Source organism: Anabrus simplex, chromosome 1, assembly GCF_040414725.1.
Source record: "Anabrus simplex isolate iqAnaSimp1 chromosome 1, ASM4041472v1, whole genome shotgun sequence".
NCBI classification, from domain to species: Eukaryota; Metazoa; Arthropoda; class Insecta; order Orthoptera; family Tettigoniidae; genus Anabrus; species Anabrus simplex.
In genome coordinates, this window is record NC_090265.1 from 1,080,341,743 (window position 1) to 1,080,364,513 (window position 22,771).

The 22,771-nt window shown below is 36.8% G+C and overlaps 1 protein-coding gene across 1 annotated transcript in view; it reads left to right on the plus strand.

Annotated features, from left to right (window-relative positions):
• The window catches only part of Cubn (Cubilin), an 882,604-nt gene that overhangs the window by 451,957 nt on the left and 407,876 nt on the right, over nt 1-22,771 (plus strand). The window contains exon 39 of the mRNA XM_068225286.1: nt 11,625-11,780. Within this exon, the coding sequence (XP_068081387.1) occupies nt 11,625-11,780 (156 nt within the window). The remainder of the gene's footprint in view (nt 1-11,624; nt 11,781-22,771) is intronic.

Here is a 22,771-nt window from a genome sequence, read left to right on the forward strand (position 1 = left end):
ATTATAGCAAATTTGAATACGGGTCTAAACATGAGATTAGTTACATGTAATAAAATAAAATAAATTGTCTTCGTCTCCCAGTTTGATGTCAAAGTGCACACAGTAGGCCTTTCTGACAAACTCTGTTATATTACACCGCTGTTTTATCAGCACAACACTTCCACGCACATATCAGAATATATCTGGACTGTTCATTTAGCCACAACATGACATGTTGATATAAGTTCAGTATAAAGATTAACACAGTATGTCACTCACGTACAGGACACTACCTATTCTTATTAGCAAGCGAAGTATGACCCAGGCTGAGGTGCAGAAAACACTGCACTAGACTGGCGCTAATCAGCAAAACGTTCTTGTTGTACAGTGTTGTCAACTCTAAGTTGTGTGATTATGCAGGGTTGCCAGTTGGCAAAAATTCAGGAAACTTATTCAAGGCAACACTTCTCCTAATAAAGTAACATATGTATTAATGTATGTACATGATGGAAGAAATATGGGATTTTTAAAGAATTAATATGTTTTTTTTTAAAGAAATGTGATGTGATGTGGGAAAAATAAGGCTGTACCCCTTTTTAAGAAGCAAAACTCATCTTAAAAACTATACAGGATGGCAGAATTGAAACCATCACAGGGCAGTGTTATCTAATAATAACAACAAAATCATTTCAACAAACAATTATACAAAATGACAGTATTACAGGAAGTTATATCAAAACAACAAATACCATGATAACAAAAATACTAACTAACCCCATGGCACTATAGCCCTGAAGGGCCTTGGCGTACCAAGCAACCGCTGCTCAGCCCGAAGGCAGCAGATTACGAGATGCTGTGTGGTCAGCACGACAAATCCTCTCGGCCGTTATTCTTGGCTTTCTAAACCAGGGCTGCTATTTTACCGTCAGATAGCTCCGCAATTCTAATCACGTAGGCTGAGTGAACCTCAAACCAGCCCTCAGATCCAGGTAAAAATCCTTACCTGGCCGGAAATCGAACCCGGGGCCTTCGGGTAAGGGGCAGGCATGCTACCCCTACACCACGGGGCCGGCGATAACAAAAAAGGGAAGATTAAAAAATGAAATACAAGGAACAAGTACTGGTAATGCATGAAAATGAAAAATTACTTGGTAATAAATACATGTAATCACATAGGAATTGTTATGAAAATAATTTGAAATATTTCTGTACAGGTGTTGTAAGATAATTACAATACAGTTAATCAGGAATTTCCTAATAGTCTACAAAATATAACTTAAAATACTGTAGAACCTCTGCTAATTGAAACAAAGGGAGGAAAGGTGATTTTGGATACCGGTAATGAAAATTTTGAATAATAAATAAAATATCATTTTTGTAGTCAAGAAACATTTTTTTGACATTTTAAAGTAAATGAAGACAGTACATATACAATGCTTTCAAAGCATTTTAATAAATCCAACCTTCTGTACATGTTTAGGACAAACCATGTTCCATAGTGCATTATACAGTACTTATACGCTACATATTACACAATTTTTTTTTTGAAAAAGTCCTCTACTTTCTTTTGTTTTTTCTTTTCACATTGTTTTCTAGAAATGTCACACCACTGTTTCATTAGCAGAATGTCAGCAGGCTTTAATTCATCACATCACAAACTGTGTTGGCAATAGAGAAGGGAAGGAGGCAGTCAAGTCATAACTTAACACAGCAAGCAATGGGACTAATGAATGAGCCAAAAACAAACTGTATTAACAATAGAGAAGGGAATGAGGCAGTCAAGGTCAGAATCCAAGCATTCCATTCCTCATCCCCATAACATAACATAACATAACATAACATAACATAACATAACATAACATAACATAACATAACATAACATAACATAACATAACATAACATAACATAACATAAAAAAACAATGTTCCTTCAATTAGTTTTTACCAAAAGTATTTATTTTTGGTGGTTTTGGTTAAATGGTATTTTGGTTAAAAGTATTCCAGATGACAGAGGTTCTACTATATTCCATTACAAGTAGTGTAGTATAATAATTTCAACATAGTCATGTAGAAATTCACAGATAACTTGAAAGTCATTAATCACAAACCCTGTATCCTTTTGTAGTACCATATCTAGTTCTCTGTTTGGTATGAGTTCCCATATGATTCCTCTGTATTCCTGGATTGCTCTCATAAGGGATAGGTAGCCCAGCGCCTTTGCCTGGGAATTGTTGCTCTTTAGCACCATCATCATGAAATGTGACGACTTGTGTGCTTTAGAAATGATGCGGTAATTCCATTTTAGATCTTTCTTTACGTTGGCTCCTAGGTATTTACATGGCTCAAGAGCATCCAATCCAAGACAGTATTAAAAGACCTCTTGCCTCTCTTCCTTCTCTATTTTTATGAGACTGTATTTTTGTGAATTTATTTTCATTTTCTTGTCGCATGTATTCATTGAAACATGTACATGGGAATGGAATTGCTTGTCCATTTATCATGCTTTGTATCCCATAAGTTTTGTTGCATTTACAAGTTTTATAGATTCTTCCTTTTAATTTAGCCATCAAAGGCATCTTAATTCAACTATTGGAATAATTGCAGGAGAGATATAAATACTTGGATATCAGTGTCAGCCGACGACGACAACTTTGCATTTAATGTAGCTAAGTATTTGAGACCTCTATTATCAAAGAAGTGGTTTTTCAGGAGAGCCACTTTTATGTTTCAATGTGATTGAATTCAAAAATCATAATTAGAAGATTTTAAATTAAATTTGAAGTCCTCAAAATCACTATTAAATGCAGTACTGGTACCACTTACATTTTTCATGTTAACTATGCAAACATTGATCAGTAAAATCACAATGTCCGTTTTTGATACAGTTTTTGTCATATGTCCATTTTTGAAAGAAATTAAATGTCAGGAGTCTGTTTTTAACATAAACTTTATTTCTTGTATGGGCAGTAGCAAATTTAAAGAACCGCACCTTTAAACTCTTAGTAGCATAGTTCTATAGCATAATAATGTCAAGAATACAAAAATTGTCTAAACATGTTATTAGCAAAAAAAAAAAAAAATGTTCATGATCAAAGAAAATATAAAATACATTAAAAATATATGCATGCATACTTTATCATATTGTGATTGAAATTGCCTTCTTCGTCATTCACATTCATATGAATAATATCATCATCCAACAGCTCTTATGGAACGCAATCATCTGCCAAGCAGTCATATTCGTCTGAGATATTATCACTGTGAGTGTTCTTATTTTCCTCAAAAACTGTTTTAAACCACTCTTGTGATGTAAGTATACTCTTTCCAATTCCCAAAGTGTTTTGTTAGGAGATTGTTTACATGTTGAAGGTTCTCTTGGTTTGGTTTGGTTTTTTTTTTTTTTTTTCATTGGCCGGGCTGAGTGGTTCAGACGGTTAAGGCGCTGGCCTTCTAACCCCAAATTGGCCGGTTCGATCCTGGCTCAGTCCGGTGGTATTTGAAGGTGCTCAAATACGACAGCCTCATGTCGGTAGATTTACTGGCACGTAAAAGAACTCCTGTGGGACAAAATTCCGGCACCTCGGCATCTCTGAAGACCATAAAGTAGTTAGTGGGACGTAAAGCAAATAACATTATTAAATTATTTTTTTCATTGGGACACCTATAGGTAGGGACCTGAAAAAATTGCATTTGCAATAAATGCGAATTTTTGAATCTTGTACTGAATCCAAGCCTACGGTAATTCTAATCTGGAATAAAATAACTTTTACACATAAATAGAAGTGCGACAAAATGCGAATTGTGACCCAAAATGCAAAATTAGTATGAATATGCGATTTTGGTGCAAATTCTGCGAAAATGTGCTATTTTACTGGCGAAAACAACATATTTAGGCAAAATCATCAGAAATACTCAAAATATGATGCATAAATCTTTCAACCATTCCGATCGATGAAGAAAAGTAGCCGATCGATTGCTGCTTGCTGACTTTAATCGATATATACAATGGAAATAGCAAGAGGAATAAGATCTCTGTATCAATTATTATCAAAATGTAAATTGAGTGTCACGGAAATAACGAGGTAGATGCAGCGTTGTTTTCCTGTTGTTCAAAATTGAAACTAGTCAAGAGTAGAAAGGCGAGCGATCGTTTAGGTTATGGGGCGCATGACAAAAACTGCACAAGAAAGGGCTCAGCAATAGGCAAAGGATGGTTTATATGCCACAGATTCAGGGACAGTGTTTTGCAACTATTGTAATTGCTAAGGTGGGGGGGAAGAAAGATAGGATTATGAAACATGTTAAATCTGAAAAACACGTGGGTAAGTGACGCGATAACGAAAGTTCAACCCCTGCTGCTAGTACGTCTTAAAGAAAGCAATCTTCTGTGCTTACACAGTTAGATAGTTGTAAACAATGAAAAATTTCCAGAGATAACTTCTCGAAACGCACAGTGAAGTATTTGCCAAAGCAAATATACCTCTGGAAAAGCTGGATAGCAAAGAGCTAAGAGCCTGGATTACTGAGTTTTCAAATGAAGAGCTGCCATGTGTGAGAACTCTGTGTGAAATATATTTACTGGGTAAGTTTCGATTTCATTGATCGGGTACGGTTTAGGTATTACGACATCGAAACCACGCACAAAATTGAAGGATACCGAATTTGAGTGCGATTTCCATATCGAACTATCTTACCCGTACCCAATTGATCCAGTAAATTTAAATTATTTTGTTATAATTTGAGGTCTTTCTTCCTTTGTAGAAGTTGCATCTGACCACCAGAAAAGAGCAGCAGAGGCTCTAGTGGGAAAAAACATCAACATACTCTGTGATGAAACTACAGATAGAATGGGCCATTGTGTTTTTATCATCATGTTCCAAGTCCCAGCCGGATCGAAAAGAGAGCTGCACCTTGTTTCTGTGGACTGCCTTGATGCAGTAAATGCTACAAACTGCTCTCGTGCTGTTTTAGAAGCTCTGCTCAGTTACAGTGTACCATATGATGCAGTTAAAGTGTTTGTTAGTGACAGTGCCCAGTACATGACCCGATGTTATGAAACATTAAGTGTGGTCATAGGGGATCATTTAATGCATGTACAGTGCTGGACACATAAGATCAGCTTGGTTGGCAATAGTTGGGTCGCAGATTTAAATCATGTGGTTGCGATGGAAAAGTCTGCATTTTTGAACACAAGAAAGTGAAAATATAATTATTTACAATTCGTAACATCAAAGTATGGTGCTTCAAAGGAAGCTAAGCTTTTTCCTGCACCTGTCATAACCCGATGGAATAGCTGGTTTCAGGCTGTCTTCTATTTGAGTGCTTACTTTACTGATGTTGTTACATTTTTCAAGATGTCTGACATGAAAGACATCAACAACTGCGGTAATAAGTACCTGACTGATCTGAGTGACCGAGAAGTGAATAGGCTTCACTCCCACATGGTTTTTGTCACATGTCATGCAGCTGGATTGGTTGACCTCCTTACTGAACTTGAAGGGTCCCTGTATCCTACCTCTCATCTCCTTTACCCCAAACTGCATGACATTGATGCCAGTTTTACCTTCATCTGCAAGGGGAATTTTTCTGCGGCAACTAATGATGCTTCAATTAAGCTCACTCCTCTACAGCAGGCTGCATGTAGAGACATATTTGTCAAAGCTGCTCATTCTTCATAGTGCAAGCTAGCCACTAGCCACATTGAAAGCTAAAGACCCCAACCATAAGCATTTTGTGTCAATTTCTCAAGCTTTGTATCCAAAAAATATAATTTTGAATATCACTGATAAATTAGATGAGCTTGAGAAATTGTTTGAAGTAACAGATCTCTCACGAAACGATATCTGGTCTGGTTACTGTACTCTGAAACATGCAATTCAAACCCAGATGAAAGTGAAAAATGTGGTGTCATGCTTGCATTAACTGTAGTTCAGACAGAGTTCAGCATATTTGCTAAATACTGTCTTGAGTTGTTGTGGACCCCAGTGAACAATGTAGATAGCTAGCGCGTGTTGTCTCATTACAACACAGTGGTTACAGACATGCGGTGCAATTTGGAAAAAAGCAATGCTGAAGTACTGACAATGCCTTCGTTTGAACAATGAATTTGTATTGTGTGTGAACCAAGGACAATAATTGCACTTCATAAACTTGGAATCGTTAAAATTAATAATACCATGTGATTACTTTAACTTTGTAAATAGATGCTAATTTTGAAACAAATGGATGCTAATTTTTCAGGTTCCTACCTATAGGTATTAGTTGTTGATTCACATCTTGAGGAACTTTCCCAATTTTTGTTACTGGCCTCTCTACTCCAATATCTGTGTTGTAAACCAGCTCACCTTTCACAACAATACTACCTTTTCTAGTCTTCCTGAGGATCACTTACTTGCATGCAGATAGTTTGAAATGTAGTTGACTTGCTCTTTTTGTTTTTAGCAGACTACTGATGTTTTCCAGTCAAGGGGTACCCAGTCCATACCAATCTCCTTCACATTACCATATTTTGAAAACATGTCATGGTACTCCTGGTCTGATATAATGGTCTTTCTTTTCTCCAATGTCTTTTCAATAAGGCCAAAAACCCTATTGGAGGGCAAAAAGGAGTGACCTGTGACTAGGTTAACAAGTTTTTTTTTTTTTACAACTTTGCTTTACGTCACACCGACACAGATAGGTCTTATGGTGACGATGGGATAGGAAAGGTCTAGGAGCGGGAAGGAAGCAGCCGTAGCCTTAATTAAGGTACAGCCTGGTGTGAAAATGGGAAACCACGGAAAACCATCTTCAGGGCTGCCGACAGTGGGGTTCAAACCCACTATCTCCCGGATGCAAGCTCACAGCTGAGCGCCTCTAACCGCATGGCAAACTCGCCCGGTAGTAAACAAGTTCAACTTTGGAAATAGTTGGAGTAGCATGACTTGCTACCCAATCTGCACTCATAGTAACAACGTATACATTTTTATTTTGTTCTGCACAGTGATCTCTAAAAAGGCAGACACAGGAAAAACCTTCCAGGTCTTGTTGATTTAGTTCATGAAAAATAATGGTTGCACCCTCATTTGAAGATTCTCATGCCTGATTTTCTGTCCAAGTGCAAAGAGATACATTGTGTGGAGTTATGGAATCTGATGAAACACCTTTTACAACAGATAAATTGAAGCAGTATAACTGGCGTGAGTAATAAGCAGTCTGGTTACTGATTCCTATTTGTGACCGCAAGTAGCATCTTCATCTTTTTCTTTCAAACAATTGTAAAAGCTCTTTGCTGGGGTCTTATGGAAAGTTTGTCTGAAAATTATATATTTTCTTTTCTTATCATATGTTGCAATCTTTAATTTGTGATTCAGTTACAGACACTCACTACACTCATTAACAGCAGGACTAGAGAATTGAACCATATATTAAGGATGCACCTGAAAAAGGATTCCTTGACTTTCACTGTGTCATTAACTTCTTCATGATATGCTACCCACAATGACTTTATATTCAATTCTGAAGGTAGACATACCCTTTGGCTTTTGATTTCGAACTCTATATTCATATGTACAGGTCTTTGAATTTGGCAGTTCTGCAGGAGTTCATTTACATCATAGTGACCTTGCTTTGCAGAACAAAAGCATCCTGCTTACATTTCTCAGAAACTGAGTAAAATGATCGATGAAGTCTTGCATTGGAAAGTAAATGTCCAGTTTCATGGCTAAATGGTTAGCGTGCTGGCCTTTGGTCACAGGAGTCCGAGGGTTCGATTTCTGGCAGGGCCGGGAATTTTAACCGTCATAGGTTAATTCTGCTGGCATGGGGGCTGGGTGAATATGTCGCCTTTATCATCAATTCATCCTCATCACGACGTGCAGGTCGCCTACAGGTGTCAAATCAGAAGACCTGCACCTGGTGAGCTGAACATGTCCTCGGACACTCCTGACACTAAAAGCCATATGCCGTTTCGTTTTCATTTGGAAAGTAAACTTGTGAGTACATTTTGGATGTGAAGGCATCTCCTTTCCTGAGTACCTAGAACCAAACATAATGCAATTTATAAGTTTCAGATATCTTACAAACATAAATTGACTAAATCCTACTTCACTAAGGACATGTATTAAAACCTTCAATTTCAGATCTTATTTTAAGCCAGTAATTAAGGATAAATCAGCATTAGGTATATGCAAGTAAACAAAGAAGTGGTAAACTTCCATCATTATATATAGAGACTAACAATATTTAAGACTCGTGTATACCATGTACATCCAATATTCTGTTTATAAAAATTGAAGAACTATATAAATTAAAATCTGCTGACATATTTTACATAACTTACCTTACCTTACCTTCTTTTCTACAGCCCTTTTCTACATTCCAGGATTAGCGATTTGCTTTGTAGCTTTGTCTGGAGGAATCTGTTCTATTTCAGTATCCATGTCAAATAATATTGGATGTTTCAAAAAAACACTTTAATTTTATACAATGAAGACTCAAAGAGATGCACTAAAATGAGCTGTTTACGAAGTCTTGATCAATATTATGGTAGCCATAACAGTTTTTAACTGTCGCGTGATCCTCTGAGCACCTGGCATTGGGCAATTTTCCGTTGTCAGTTTTTGATGTAAACTCACTGTGCATATGTCAGAGTTAGAAAGTGATCACATATTTTAAACATCAAAATATATTAATTTTGTCCATTTCTGAATGAAACTACATTCACCATTAAATTCAACGCAAGAAGATTGATGAAAACATGTTTAAGTCCCCATTTCGACCATTTGATACTAGAGGCCCTAATTTTCAAAATGGATATTGATATCTTAACTTGCAGATGTCTTGCATTATTTTTTCTATTTTTATTATGTGTATCTGTATGTATAAAATCATCTTTCTGTCTGTACTTTTTTGAATATTGATCTGATAGTTGGTTTTTACACTGGAGTGGTTTTACTCTGTCTGTTTGTTTGTTTGTTACAGCATCTCAGGAAAATGGAATGATGGATTTTCATTAAATGTGGTATTTAACTTTAGGATAAGGGTGGTAGAATCTTAGCTGTAACTCATTCAAAAATATTCAGCAGGAGGGGAATTTCAGAGGGCGGCCTGAAACATAAAATTCAATGTTTTTTTTTTTTTTTTTTTTTTGTGGTTGGTTTTACAGGAAAATTGCTCATCACAAAATTGATTTAGAATATAATTTACAAACGTTTTTGTTCTATACTTTTTACCAATAAAATGAATAAGGAAAATATCATTGTTGGCCATTCAACAATGCTATCATGGTGTCTTTAGAAGCGCAATTGAAACTCTGATAAACAGAACATAAGACAAGACCTACAAGAGTGTGGGAAGTCTTTACAGGAAAGCCATTAGAAAGAAACTGGAATATTCAAGGAAAGAGATTTGATGGTATTGTGAAAGCAGCTATATGTCTCTCTGTTTACTCAGATGTTTCAAACTTTTATCTCATGAAGTCAAATATTCCTATTTGGGTATGTAGAAAAATTATCTTTACCATTCACATTTTTTCTGATAAATATCATATTAATACTAATGTAACAATTTCAAATGTGATTATGAAATAAATTTAATGACATGTATGAAGTACTGGTAAATAAAAGAAAAGAAAGCTCAAGAATGTGATAAAAATATTGGCCTCCTTTCATAATTCGTAGTCAAAACTAAAAGAACTAAATGAGTACAGTACTGGCAGATATAATTATAGATTTAGATACTAAAAAAATTATTATTTAACTCAAAAATAATTGCTGAAGTAATGGAGCCTCACTGACACATAAACTGAACATTTCAATAGACCCGTTGCTCCCAGACGAACAGTTTGGTTTCAGAACCAGGAGATCGACTTTGATGGCAGCCCAGAATCTCTTATAAGACATCTAAAATGTGATTGCCAAATAAAAGGTGGTAAAATGTATGTAATTTTCATTGATTACTCAAAGGCCTTTGATACGGTAAATAGGTCAAAGTTACGGAGGAAATTGGAGGAACTCATAGGCTGCACATGGTTGATGAGACTAGTAGGAAATATATTATCCGAAAATGAAGTACAAATCGACGATAACCTCGGTAGATCAAAATAGATCTGTCAAACCAATGAGGTACTACAAGGTGACCCCCTAAGCCCACTACTTTTCAATGTCTTCACACATGGTGTGACAACGGAGATAAGAGAGCATACCCAGAAAGTAAATGCATATACTATACACGGACGATATGGCACTAGCTTTGGATAGCAAAGATGAGCTACAGACTGCAATGGACTAGATTTCTGATTGGACTGAGGAAAAACACATGGATCTGAATGCAAACAAGACAGAGCTGGTAATCTTCAGAAAGGGAAGAAAATTAACAGACAGCAACTTCATCACATGTAAAGGACAAAGACTGAAAATCAGTAACCACTACAAGTACCTAGGGATCACAATCTGGGTAATGGGATCAACTTTCTTGATCCATCTGAAAGACAGAATTATAGCGGCCGTGAGATCCATCAATGATATCAAACATCTTCCGCACCTGTCATTAGAGACAGCTATGAGTTTATTCGAGGTGAAAGTGCTGCCGATAGCCACATATGATATAGAACTAATATGGGAGTACCTCTCGAAAAGGCAACTACAGAAAATCGAAAACCTGAAGCCTTGGTCCCTTAAACACGTTTGGAACGTGTCTAAACACACGCTATCCAGACTGGTCTACATTTTTACGAAGGAGACATTCCCAGTGGAAGACGTAAGACTCCAGTCCCTCCTGCCAGCTACAGTAAGCTATAAGGAGCTGCTACAGGAACTTCATATGAAGAAAGCTACAATACAGGACAATTTCTACACAACAAATGCAATGATAAATCGAGATAAGACACGAGCCGGATATGACTTATGTCATACAGTCACCAGGTTTGCCATGCATGGATTTCACCATAAAGTGTGCAAAACAGAACGATTCCATGATGTGCACCTTAAAAGTGTGCAACAGATGTGAGCAAGTATGTGACAGATATCATGCTATGAACTGCATATGGCGAGAAACCTCAACACAACTATGTCAGTGAGTCTCTCTTTATAAATATCTCTCCCCTTGTATGTATGGCCATTGGCTGCAATAAAGATTATTATTAATAATATATGGCTAAAATCCTCAGGATACAGCAGTTAACTCATTACAAATATGTCATTGTTCAATGTGTTAATCATTAAAACATTCTCATGCTCAATTTATAAACAAGATGACAAGTGTGGCGATAGACCATTGATTCCTATGTTAATTGCACTTATTTTGATGCAAGGTTTCACATCTTGATGAGTTTACTCAGTCAATTCTGACCACCCTGTATGCTTATGTATGTATGTGTGTGTGTATATATGTAATTGTAATGTAATGTAATTCTCTTTATGCGTTTTCTCACAGCTACCTGAGAAAAATCCTTGTAGGTAAACTTGATCATGTTTAACTTAGATTGTTTGTCAACTACGTACCTCAATTATTTATGGATTTATTCCCATGCCTTACAGTGAATATCCATGAGATGAACAACTTAACTAATAGTTATGGTAATCTTTCCGGTTAACTGTTACACAGCAATGATTTCCTCGTAATTAAGTTGTATTGGATGTCAGTACCATAATATTCTGGTCTTTACAGGTGTTGGAAATACTGAGAACTGGCGACAGCTTAAGACGATGTGTCTCAGCAATGCAAGCAATGAGGGACCCATTGATGCTTCAGGTTTGATGAAAGTGTTATTCCACAGTGATTACTCCTACAACAGAACTGGATTTTCATCAAGAATTTACTCAGGTAATAAAGGATGTACTTTATTAATGAAGTAAACAATTTTTTAATCTAATTTTATTCTGTACTTGCTCTGATTAAACCTTTAGGAAATTTTAATTCTAGGAATGAGTTATTGCTAAGTTGGGTTGAACCATTTTCATACATTTCTAGAAGGGTCTGTCTGTTAAGTTTTCAGCTCAAAGGCAGGTTGGATCCTCAGATAGGAGCACCAAAAGTTGTGCATTTTTAGGAAAATATTTACATATCTGGAGGTGCATTTGCACTGTCACTGCATATGCTCCAAAAGGAAACTGCCAGTGTCTTGGAGAAGTGTGACAATCCAGCTGATGAGCCCATTGCCTCAATAAGAGGAAATGTTGGCAATTTTGTGATTGAAAAAGCCTAAATAGATTGGATATTTATGTAACATCATCATCATCATCATCATCATCATCATCATCATCATCATCATCATCATCATCATAGGCACTTTTCAACTCAACATAAACAGCTGAGTTAAGTGGTTACCATGCTACTACGAAAATCTATAAAGAATCAAGGGTAGAGGAGTAGCAGTTTTAGAGACAAAAATCAATGCTGTACAAGTCATAGAACTACCAAAATACTATGTTGTTATTTGGGTCTATGATGTAGCCCTCCATGCCACTCTATCCTGTTCTGGCCTTTTCATTTCTATGTACCGTGACTACTGCACTCTACATCTAGTGTAATCTCTTTGTCATATGCATACTTTGATATACTTCTACTGTTCTAGTCCACTAAACTTCTAATTTTTTGAGGAATAACTTATTTTAAACCAAAATATCCCATCTCTCAGATGTAATTGTACAATATCAGTTGTAATCCAACTAGCAAGGTGAATGAATGTGTAGTGCTGAGTCTATGCCAAGAGTGTAAGCGTGTAAGAAGAATGGGAGTGCCAATTGAGCAATACTGGAGTGCTGTAGGGAGGATGCTTTGATGAAAGTTAAGTACGGTACATCCAAAATGTCAACAGTCCCTCTAATATAATGCAGTATAATCAATGAAATACTTTGTCCATCATATCGTTTAACTTCTCCTCATCCAAATCTTTTAATCCATACATCATTATATTTCTCCTCTTATGTTCCTTGTCTCATGTCTGTTTTAATTCAAGCCTCCTTACCCTTTCTTCTTAACACAATACTTGATTCTTAATTTCATCTAATTCCATCATATTTTAAAACAAGCTCACCTTGATGTCCCTCATTTTTTTTAAATAGGTCTTGATTTCTTTGATTTCCATATTTTGGTCCATTAATAACTAACATCTGTTATGGTACTGTTGGTGATTGTTGTCATTGAATTAAACCCTGACCCTGGCTGTCTTGGGACTACATCAAGAAGCTCAAGGAGGTCATGAAGGACTTATGTCAAGTAGGCAAGACCACATTAATGGACCAGAATAAGGAAATCAAAGAAATCAAGACCCACTTAAAAAATCTAAGGGATATCAAGGTGAGCTTGTTTCAAAATAAGATGGAATTAGATGAATTTAAGAATCAAATATTGCACTTAGAAGAAAGGGTAAGGAAGCTTGAATTAAAACAGACATGGGACAAGGAAGATAGGAGGAGAAATATTATCATTATATGGATTGAAAGATTTGGATGAGGAGCAGCTAAACGATATGCCAGACAAAGTAATTTCATTGATCAGTGACAAAGTGACAGTTGATTGTAGTGAGAGTGACATCAATAAAACTTTCAGAATAGTGAAGAACAAGGGAAGAAGACCAGTGAAAGTCCAAATGGTGTTGAGTCTAAAGAAATCAAAAAATATTGGAATAATGTGAGGCACCCGAAAGGAACTAAAGTATGTATCAAGAAAGAACTTGATCCAGAAGAAATGAAAAACATGAAAACACTATATATTCACTTAGGAAAAGTGCGCATCTCAGGGCTGAAGGCATTTATTCTTGGGAGCAGACTTACAGTGACTGGTGACTCTAGGACATGGTCAGCCAAGCAGCTGCAAGAAATGGAAAGAGGATCAGATGTGTCAGCACAACGAGAGTTCAGTGCAACCGCAGGCAATCAAGACAGCATTGACTTGGCAGCAACTTGTGTTGACAAGGAAAGTGGAAATCAAGGAAGCAATGACTCAGTGAAAACTTCAGGACATCTACACTCCAAACCAGCTGTATGTGAATAGGATGCTGTTTTCAGGAGGGAGGTCATCATACAGAAAAAAGAAGGAAAAAGTAAGGTACCATTAAATTTGAACGACATTGGGGCTAAAAAGGGGATGAGGAGTATGGATGAAGACAGAGGTATGGAGTTGGAAATAATTAGCTCCCTTATTGGAAGTATTTTACAGTTAGAAAAATCACAAATGACTCATATTTAGGCTGTGAGCATAGCAGATATTCCTATGAGTAAATATCTGGTCTATATATCAAATAAGAGTTTTGTTTGTACATTGATCAGAATTTGAAAATAATGGTATTTCTGTATCGGCCATGTCCACAGTAACAAGGAAATGCACTTTTTACTTTTCCATAATGTCTGTCTGTCTGTCTGTCTGTCTGTCTGTCTGTCTGTCTGTCTGTCTGTCTGTCTGTCTGTTCACGCATCACGAGAAAACGGCTGAAGAGCATTAATGAAAATCGGTATGTAATGTCAGGGGATGAGCCACTACAATCTAAGCTATAAATCAGAATTAAATTTCCGATCATTTATGTCTTATACATTTTTACTGTACCGGCTATGATAATGCAGATATTCATGATTTTGTATTTTTGTTGCTAAGTCAAATCAATGCCAAGCCATGAGAAAACGGGTTAACAGAATTTAATGAAAATTGGTATATAAAGTTGGAGAATAAGAAACTACAGTCTTAGCTATAAACAATTTTATTCACCCTGGATGAAATTGTATTTTAGGGGAAGGCACCTAAATTTAATTTTTGAATACCTGTATTATGGGTCCTATCGAAATGTACTACATAACAAAAGTTATAGAGAATACAATTTCCGATCATTTATGTTTTATTCAGTTTTATCATACCGGCTATGATAAGAGTGCTATTTCAGAGTTGGAAGAAAACTAAATGAGAAGGCCTACAATATCAAAAGCACATAACATTGATCAACAATAACATTGCATTGACCATTGTTTGTTGTGATGTTCTTTGTCTCTTATGCTGCCACTCAACTCCGATAGATAGGATTACTGCTGTGTACCGAGTATAACAGCCTGAATGAATATTGGCGGGACAGATGGGGAGTTAGAAAACTTTCTTCTTTAGCATGCCATACCTCTGGTTCATACATTTCCTGATACTGCTGGTACGTAATACACTGATTCATCATAGTATTCCAGCTATTTGATCCCTACTCTGATGCGCTGTTTTGAATGAGCAGTGTGCACACTTAAAGCAGAGGCTCACGTAGTAGTAGTAGTAGTAGTAGTAGTAGTAGTAGTAGTACCTGGTCTAGAATTACAATTTATGCTTATTCCAAATTATAGCACCACAGTTCACTAAATAACTCAAAATTCAACCCTGAAAAGAGCCGTTTCTTAAGAAAAGCTTCTTCCTCTTCACTTTCATTACATTCTACATTAATTTTATTCCAAATTAGCTGTGAAGAGGGTGTTTCTTCTCTGGCTTGGAGGAAAAATTTGCCTCCAAGTCAGATAGCTTTTTCTGCCACCAGTGTAGTGAATTGAGATTTTCCGACTCATCAGGTACTCCTAGGAAACAGATTAGTAAAAGGGCATAGGTTTTGCTCTGGGATTCTCCACTATTCATCCCTCCCCCCTCTACCGAAAAAAAACTAAGAGTGTTCATGGATCACGGCTGTCTGCGGCTTGATCATTCCAACTCTGGAACTTTAGACTGTTAGATCGGCAGCGTAGTACTGTTCATTAAAAGTGAGAAAATGTGTGGTTTTCATTTGATTGAGTACCGTATTTCATATGAAAGCATTTCTTTTAATTGCGCCATTTCTACTTATGTCATTGTAATGACCTATGTTCATTTCAATTGAGAAAACTACTAAGACAGTCTTTCTGAGGATGTAAAAAAGCAGGTGAAGAGTGAGTCTCTTCCATTATAATAAAAACTCCCCAACCTGATTGTGACTGATGGTAGGCAAGTGGGCCTACTATTACAATGAGAAATCCCTAACCCAGTCTTCATATGAGATAAGACATTTGGTGACTTCCCCATCGCGTTTCTAGGGTAACGTTAAGAGCTATGCAATTTAATACAAATTTGCTCACAACATGTACACTACCTAACCTAGAATTTTGTATGCAATATAGAATTCCATAGTGCAGCAGGGGTACATCAGCTAGTAGGATATATAAGTACAGAGGGCATTTTGAGTGAGGTGGGAAATAATGAGGTAACGAAATTAATAGGGTGAAAATGAGATGGTGGGAATTATCGAATCACAGCTACCAGTAGGATGTGAACGACAAATACCGGGTTATAACTTTTGGAGTATAATGAAATAGTTGAGAGTACATAAATGGTGTTATCTGAGATGGATATCTGTGTTTATAAAGTAAGAACTGGGTAAACAGGTAGAACAAGTGGAATAAGACCTCAAAGAAGTAGTCTGGGTAATGATACTTAAAAGTAAAGAGGGACAGAGAGAATTTATCATAAGCTTCTGTTATGATCACTCAGCAGGATTGCCCTTTGAAAATAAAAAATTATTTGATTAGACAAGTAAACCATATCAAATGAATGAATGAAGAAGTGGAAATTATTCTAATGGGAGATTTTAATGCAAGGGGTGAAAAAATCCAGTATGCAATAGAGAACTGGATAAATTATTAGTAAAGGGAAGTAGAAGACAAAACAAGGAGTGCAAGAGGAATGGAGGGAAAATTTAGAAATGTGTGCAGTAGAGGAACTATACATACTTAATAGTTGGTAACTGGGGAATGAAACAGGAAATTTAACTTATATAGTCAATTCAGGAGGGAGTATTATCAACTTAGTAATCACACCTAGAAGGCACTGAATGATATTACATAAAGGGAAAGAATTGGACAGCATCTATTCATTTCCCAGTTGTTATTTGACTGCAGAGAAGTGAGGTCAAATCAACGGAAAACAACAATAACACATTACTAATGTACAGAAACAATTGGTAAGGTATACATACATATATATATAGATAGAGGAACACAGGGATGAATTTAGGGATTATTACTGGGGGGGGGGGGGAGGGAACTTTTGAAATATGAAGTTATGTATTAAAAATATGATAGAGAATAACAACATAGATGTAGCAACTTGAAAGATTGAAAGATTAGTTGTAATAGCTGACAGTAAAATGGTTGTAAAGAAGAGAAGAGAGAATAAGCAAAACTTTCGGTATCCAGTAACTGTGAGTGTAAGAAAAGGGAATCTGAAGTGATATGGGCACTAAAAGCATACAGAAATGAGGGATTGCAGGAGTTAACTCTTTGCAGACAAATATTTTCCTAGTGTGGTCCTGTGCTATGTGTATATTATTTTTCTTCAAGAAAGCTGCATGTTTACAATGAATGCAAAATGAAGGTACAAAGTCTTATTTACTAAAATATGAATTAACAATCAAGATGCACTCTATAAGCAATAAGCATGTAGTTAAACTGACAGTGTGTCCCTTTCCTACTTATACAGTACTTCTGCTCCATGTGGTACTAATCAATCCATCAATCAATCAATCAATCAGTCAATCAATTAATCAATCAATCAATCACTACTGATCTGCATTTAGGACAGTTGCCCAGGTGGCAGATTCCCTATCTGTGTATTCCTACCATTCTTAAATGATTGCAAAGAAATTGGAAATTTATTGAACATCTCCCTTGGTAAGTTACTCTAATTCCTAACGCACCTTCCTATAAATGAATATTTGCCCCAATTTGTCCTCTTGAATTCCAACTTTATCTTCATATTATGATCTTTCCTACTTTTAAAGACACCACTCAAACGTATTCATCTACTAATATCATTCCACGCCATCTCTCCACTGACAGCTCAGAACATACCACTTAGTCAAGCAGCTTATCTCCTTTTTTCCAAGTCTTTTCAGCCCAAACTTAGCAACAATTTTGTAACGCTACTCTATTGTCAGAAATCACCGAGAACAAATCGAGCTGCTTACCTTTGGATTTTTTTTTTCCAGTTCCTTAATCGTGTAATCTGGTGAGGGTCCCATACACTGGAACCATACACTAGTTGGGGTCTTACCAGAGACTTATATGTTCTCTCTTTTACATCCTTACTGCATCCTCTAAATACCCTCATAATGATGTGCAGAGATCTGTACCCTTTATTTACAATCCCATGTATGTGATTACCTTGGCGAGTTGGCCGTGCGCGTAGAGGCGCGTGGCTGTGAGTTTCCATCCGGGAGATAGTAGGTTCGAATCCCACTATCGGTAGCCATGAAGATGGTTTTCCGTGGTTTCCCATTTTCACACCAGGCAAATGCTGGGGCTGTACCTTAATTAAGGCCACGGCCACTTCCTTCCAACTCCTAGGCCTTTCCTATCCCATCGTCGCCATAAGACCTATCTGTGTCGGTGCGACGTAAAGCCCCTAGCATTTATGTGATTACCCAATGAAGATCTTTCTGTATATTAACACCTAGGTACTTCCAATCATCCCCATAAGAAATTTTCACCCCATCAATGCAGTAATTAAAACTGAGAGGACTTTTCCTATTTGTGAAACTCACAACCTGACTTTTAAACCCATTTATCATCATATCATTGCCTACTGTCCATCTCGCAACATTATCAAGGTCATTTTGCTTTTGCTCACAATCTTGTAACATTTATTACTCTATACAGAATAACATCATCTGCTAAAAGCCTTATCTCTGATTCCACTTCTTTACTTATATCATTTATATGTATTTATATGTATAAGAAAAGATAAAGGTCCAAAATTCCCCTCTTAATCATTATGGGGTCAGATAAAGCTTCGCCAACTCTAATTCTCTGAGTTCTATTTTATAGAAATATAGCCACCCATTAAGTCACCCTTTTGTCTAGTCCATTTGCACTCATTTTTGCTAGTAGTCTCCTATGATCTACCCTGTCAAATGCTTTAGATAGCTCAATCGCAATACTGTCCATTTGACCTGAATCCAAGATATCTGCTTATATCTTGCAAGAATCCTACAAGTAGAGCTTCAGTGGAATAACCTTTCCTAAACCCAAACTGCCTTCTCTCAAACCAGTTATTAATTTTGAAAACATGTCTAATATAATCAGAAATAATGTTTTCCCAAAGCTGAGATGCAATATATGTCAAACTGACTGGCCTGTAATTTTCAGCTGCATGTTTATCACCCTTTCCTACAGGGGCTACTATAGCAACTCTCCATTCATTTGGTATAGCTCTTTGATGCAAACAATAACCAAATTACTTCAAATATGGTACTATTTCCCAACCCATTCCCTTTTGTATATCCCCAGAAATCTTATCAATTTCAGCTTCTTTTCTTGTTTTCAACTTTTGTATCTTATTGTAAAAGTTGTTGTTATCGTAGGTAAATTTTAATATTTTTTTAAAGTATTAGTCACCTCCTATATCTGGACATTATCGTTGTAACCAACAATCTTTGCATACTGCTGATTGAATACTTCTGCCTCTAAAAGATCTTCGCATACACACTCCCCTTGTTCATTAATGATTCCTTGTATGTCCTTCGTGGAACCTGTTTTTGCCTTAAAGTACCTGTACATACCCTTCCATTTTTCACTAAAATGTGTATGACTGCCATTTATGCTTGCCATCATGTTATCCTTAGCCGACATCTTTGCTAGGTTCAATTTCCTAGTAAGTTCCTTCAAATTATTCTTATTTCCACAGCCATTTCTAACTCTATTTCTTTCCAACCTGCACCTCCTTAGTCTCTTTACTTCTCTGTTATAATATAGTAGGTCTTTAGCATTCCTTTAAAGGTACAAACCTGTTTTCACATTCCTCAACAATTGTTTTAATCCCATCCCACAGCCTGTTTACATTTTTGTTACCATTTTCCACCGATCATAGTTACGTTTTAAAAACTCCCTCATGCCTGTTTTATCAGCCATATGGTACTGCCTAATAGTTCTACTTTTAAGACCTTCCTTTCTATCACATTTATTTTTAACTACGACAAAAACAGCTTTGTGATCACTAATACCATCTATTACTTCGGTTTCTGTATAGAGCTCATATGGTTTTACCAGCACCACGTCCAGAAAATTCTTCCCTTTAGTTGGTTCCATCACTTTCATATTCAGCTGTCCTTCCCATATTAACTTATTTGCAATTTGTTGGTCATGCTTCATGTAATTTGCATTACCTTCTCAATTGGCATTTGGTAAATTGGGATCAACCGCTACAATCGCGTTCCTTTCCATATCATTTTCCATGAACTGTAGTTGATTACACCAGCCTGCGAAGATCTTCCGGCAAAAGTAATTGTATGTGATATTCATTACTTTTAGTGTCCTTATGTAAAAAATAATACCAGTTGTTTCGTATCACATACGGATTTGTCACAAGTCCATCTCATGTTTATGCTAATGGAGCTTCGTTGTTGTAAATGAGGTTTGGATTGGTTGTATGGAATGCTGCTATGGACATGCCAGAGAGAAAATATTGTATGTGCTCTGTTTTGGAGGGGAGTAGGTAATCATACAGGAACACCGGAAGAACAATTAGAACAGTTGCAGTTCGCGCGTGCGCAATGTCAGAAAAAGTCAAAACACCAATATCGCATTTCTCCGTAGTCTGAGAGGAGAATCTGAGAACGTGTGTCACGCCCTTGTCTACAAGTTACAACATGCACTTGAAGTCAATTGTGTGGATAAGTGAGTTCGTTCGTGTTAAAATGGCAATTGGCAGTGATGTTTTGAGGCAAAAATGTGTGAAGAATCCCAACTCTTTCTGTTATATATGTGGCCAGCATACAGTTAAAAGCAGGAAGCAAAATATTACGCCATTTATATAAAGCCTGTACTTGGCCTATTTTAACATGAAGTTAGGTGATCAGGACAAGAATTTTGCACCCCATATTGCGTGTAAAATGTGTGTAGAAAACCTGTGGCAATGGTACAATGGGTTGTTGCCGTGAATGCTATTCGGAATCCCTGTGGCTTGGCGGGAACAAAGAAATCCTTTTGATGAATGTTATTTTTGTGTATGTAAAGTGTCTGGATTCAATACAAAAAACAAAAAGCACATTGTTTATCCCTGCCTTTCATCTGCCATAACCCCCGTACCATATGGACCTGATATTCCTGTCCCAAAACCACCAATACAGTTACCAGAGAGTGTGTCTTTGTCATCATCAAGTGCAGAGGATGGTGATGATGACACCTTTGTACTGGATGTTGAGGATAAAACTCCACATCTTTACCATCAGTGTGACTTAAATGATTTGGTGCGTGACCTAGGCCTCACTAAAGTAAAGAGTGAACTTCTAGGATCAAGATTAAAAGAGAGAAATTTTTTACTTCCTGGGATAAATTCATATTGTTACAGAAAGTGGGAGGAAGAATTCCAGCAGTGTTTTGTTCACAAAGACGAACTTGTGTTTTGCTGTGATATCCCTGGCTTGATTCATCGCCTTGGAACATTTTACCAAGCAAAGGACTGGCGTCTATTTATTGATACCAGTAAAAGAAGTCTCCAAAGGTGTTCTTCTGCACAATGGAAATAATCTTGCTTCATTGCCAGTCGCACATTCAACATCTCTTCGTGAAAACGTTCACAATTTATCGATGGTGTTGCAGAAACTGAACTACAATGAACACAGATGTTTACTGTGCTGTGATTTTAAAGTGTGTGGTATCATATTAGGGCAGCAAGGAGGATATACAAAGTTCCCTTGTTTTCTGTGTGGGTGGGACTCTCAGGACTGGGATCGTCACTGGTTAGTGTCTGAGTGGACCAAGAGGAAACAGTTTATGTTTGGAGAAAAAAAAAACATTGTAAATTGTACATTAACTACCGTATTTACTTGTGTATTAGACCCCCTCGCGTATTAGACACCCCCTGGCTTTTCGAGACGGAGAAAATGAAAAAAAAAGTCTCGCATATAAGACCCCCCAACGTAATTCGTCAGAGAAGGACAACAATTCCACTTCGAAGCGGGTACAAGTCTTACTGCAGCTCTGATGACATCGCACAAATTTGTGAATAGTTTCGTCCGTTCGACCTACGCAATAAAAACGCGTCGAATCCATGCGGTACACTGTGTTTAGTAGTTAAGAAATGTCTGCCTCCGCAACGTAGGTCTACTGCAGCTCTGATAATGTCGCACAAATAGGTGAATAGGCCTAGCTTCGTGTCCGACCCGCGCATGGCAAGCATGCATCAGTCATGCTATATGTCTGTGTTTTTTAGTTAATAATGTCCACCAGCATAATGGTTAGCACAATTAGTTGCTGTTCTCGGGAGTCTGACTTCAATTCCCGGTACCGTACTGCCAGAGATTTATGAATGGCAGGAAGGTTGATATGCGGTAAAAGCGGTACATGTAACTCCCCTCCACTGGGGGTATGTCTAAAAAGAGCTATACCACCTCGGGATGAGGAAACGAGTTTACTTTAGTTGAAAAATATTCGTGCATTCGCGGTTATTGCTATTTATACAGCAGGCGAGGTCATTAACAAAGTGGTTGTTTAATATCTCGTAACTCGGGCCAATATAGGTATATATTTGGAGAGAAGTAAGTTTAAAACGTGATAAAAGCTACCCAATCAAAATTATTATTTTACTCGCCAATGTACCTAACAAACAATAATAATAATAATAATAATAATAATAATAATAATAATAATAATAATAATAATAATAATAATTTTTTGTCCCCACGTACTTTCAACGATTTTCGGAGACTCCAAACAAAACATACTAGGGTACGCGTTAATAAGAAGAAGAAACAACGAACGTACGAAATTAAACATTATGATAATAAAACGTATTACCGCCACACCTGTAGATATTCATAAATGCGGTAT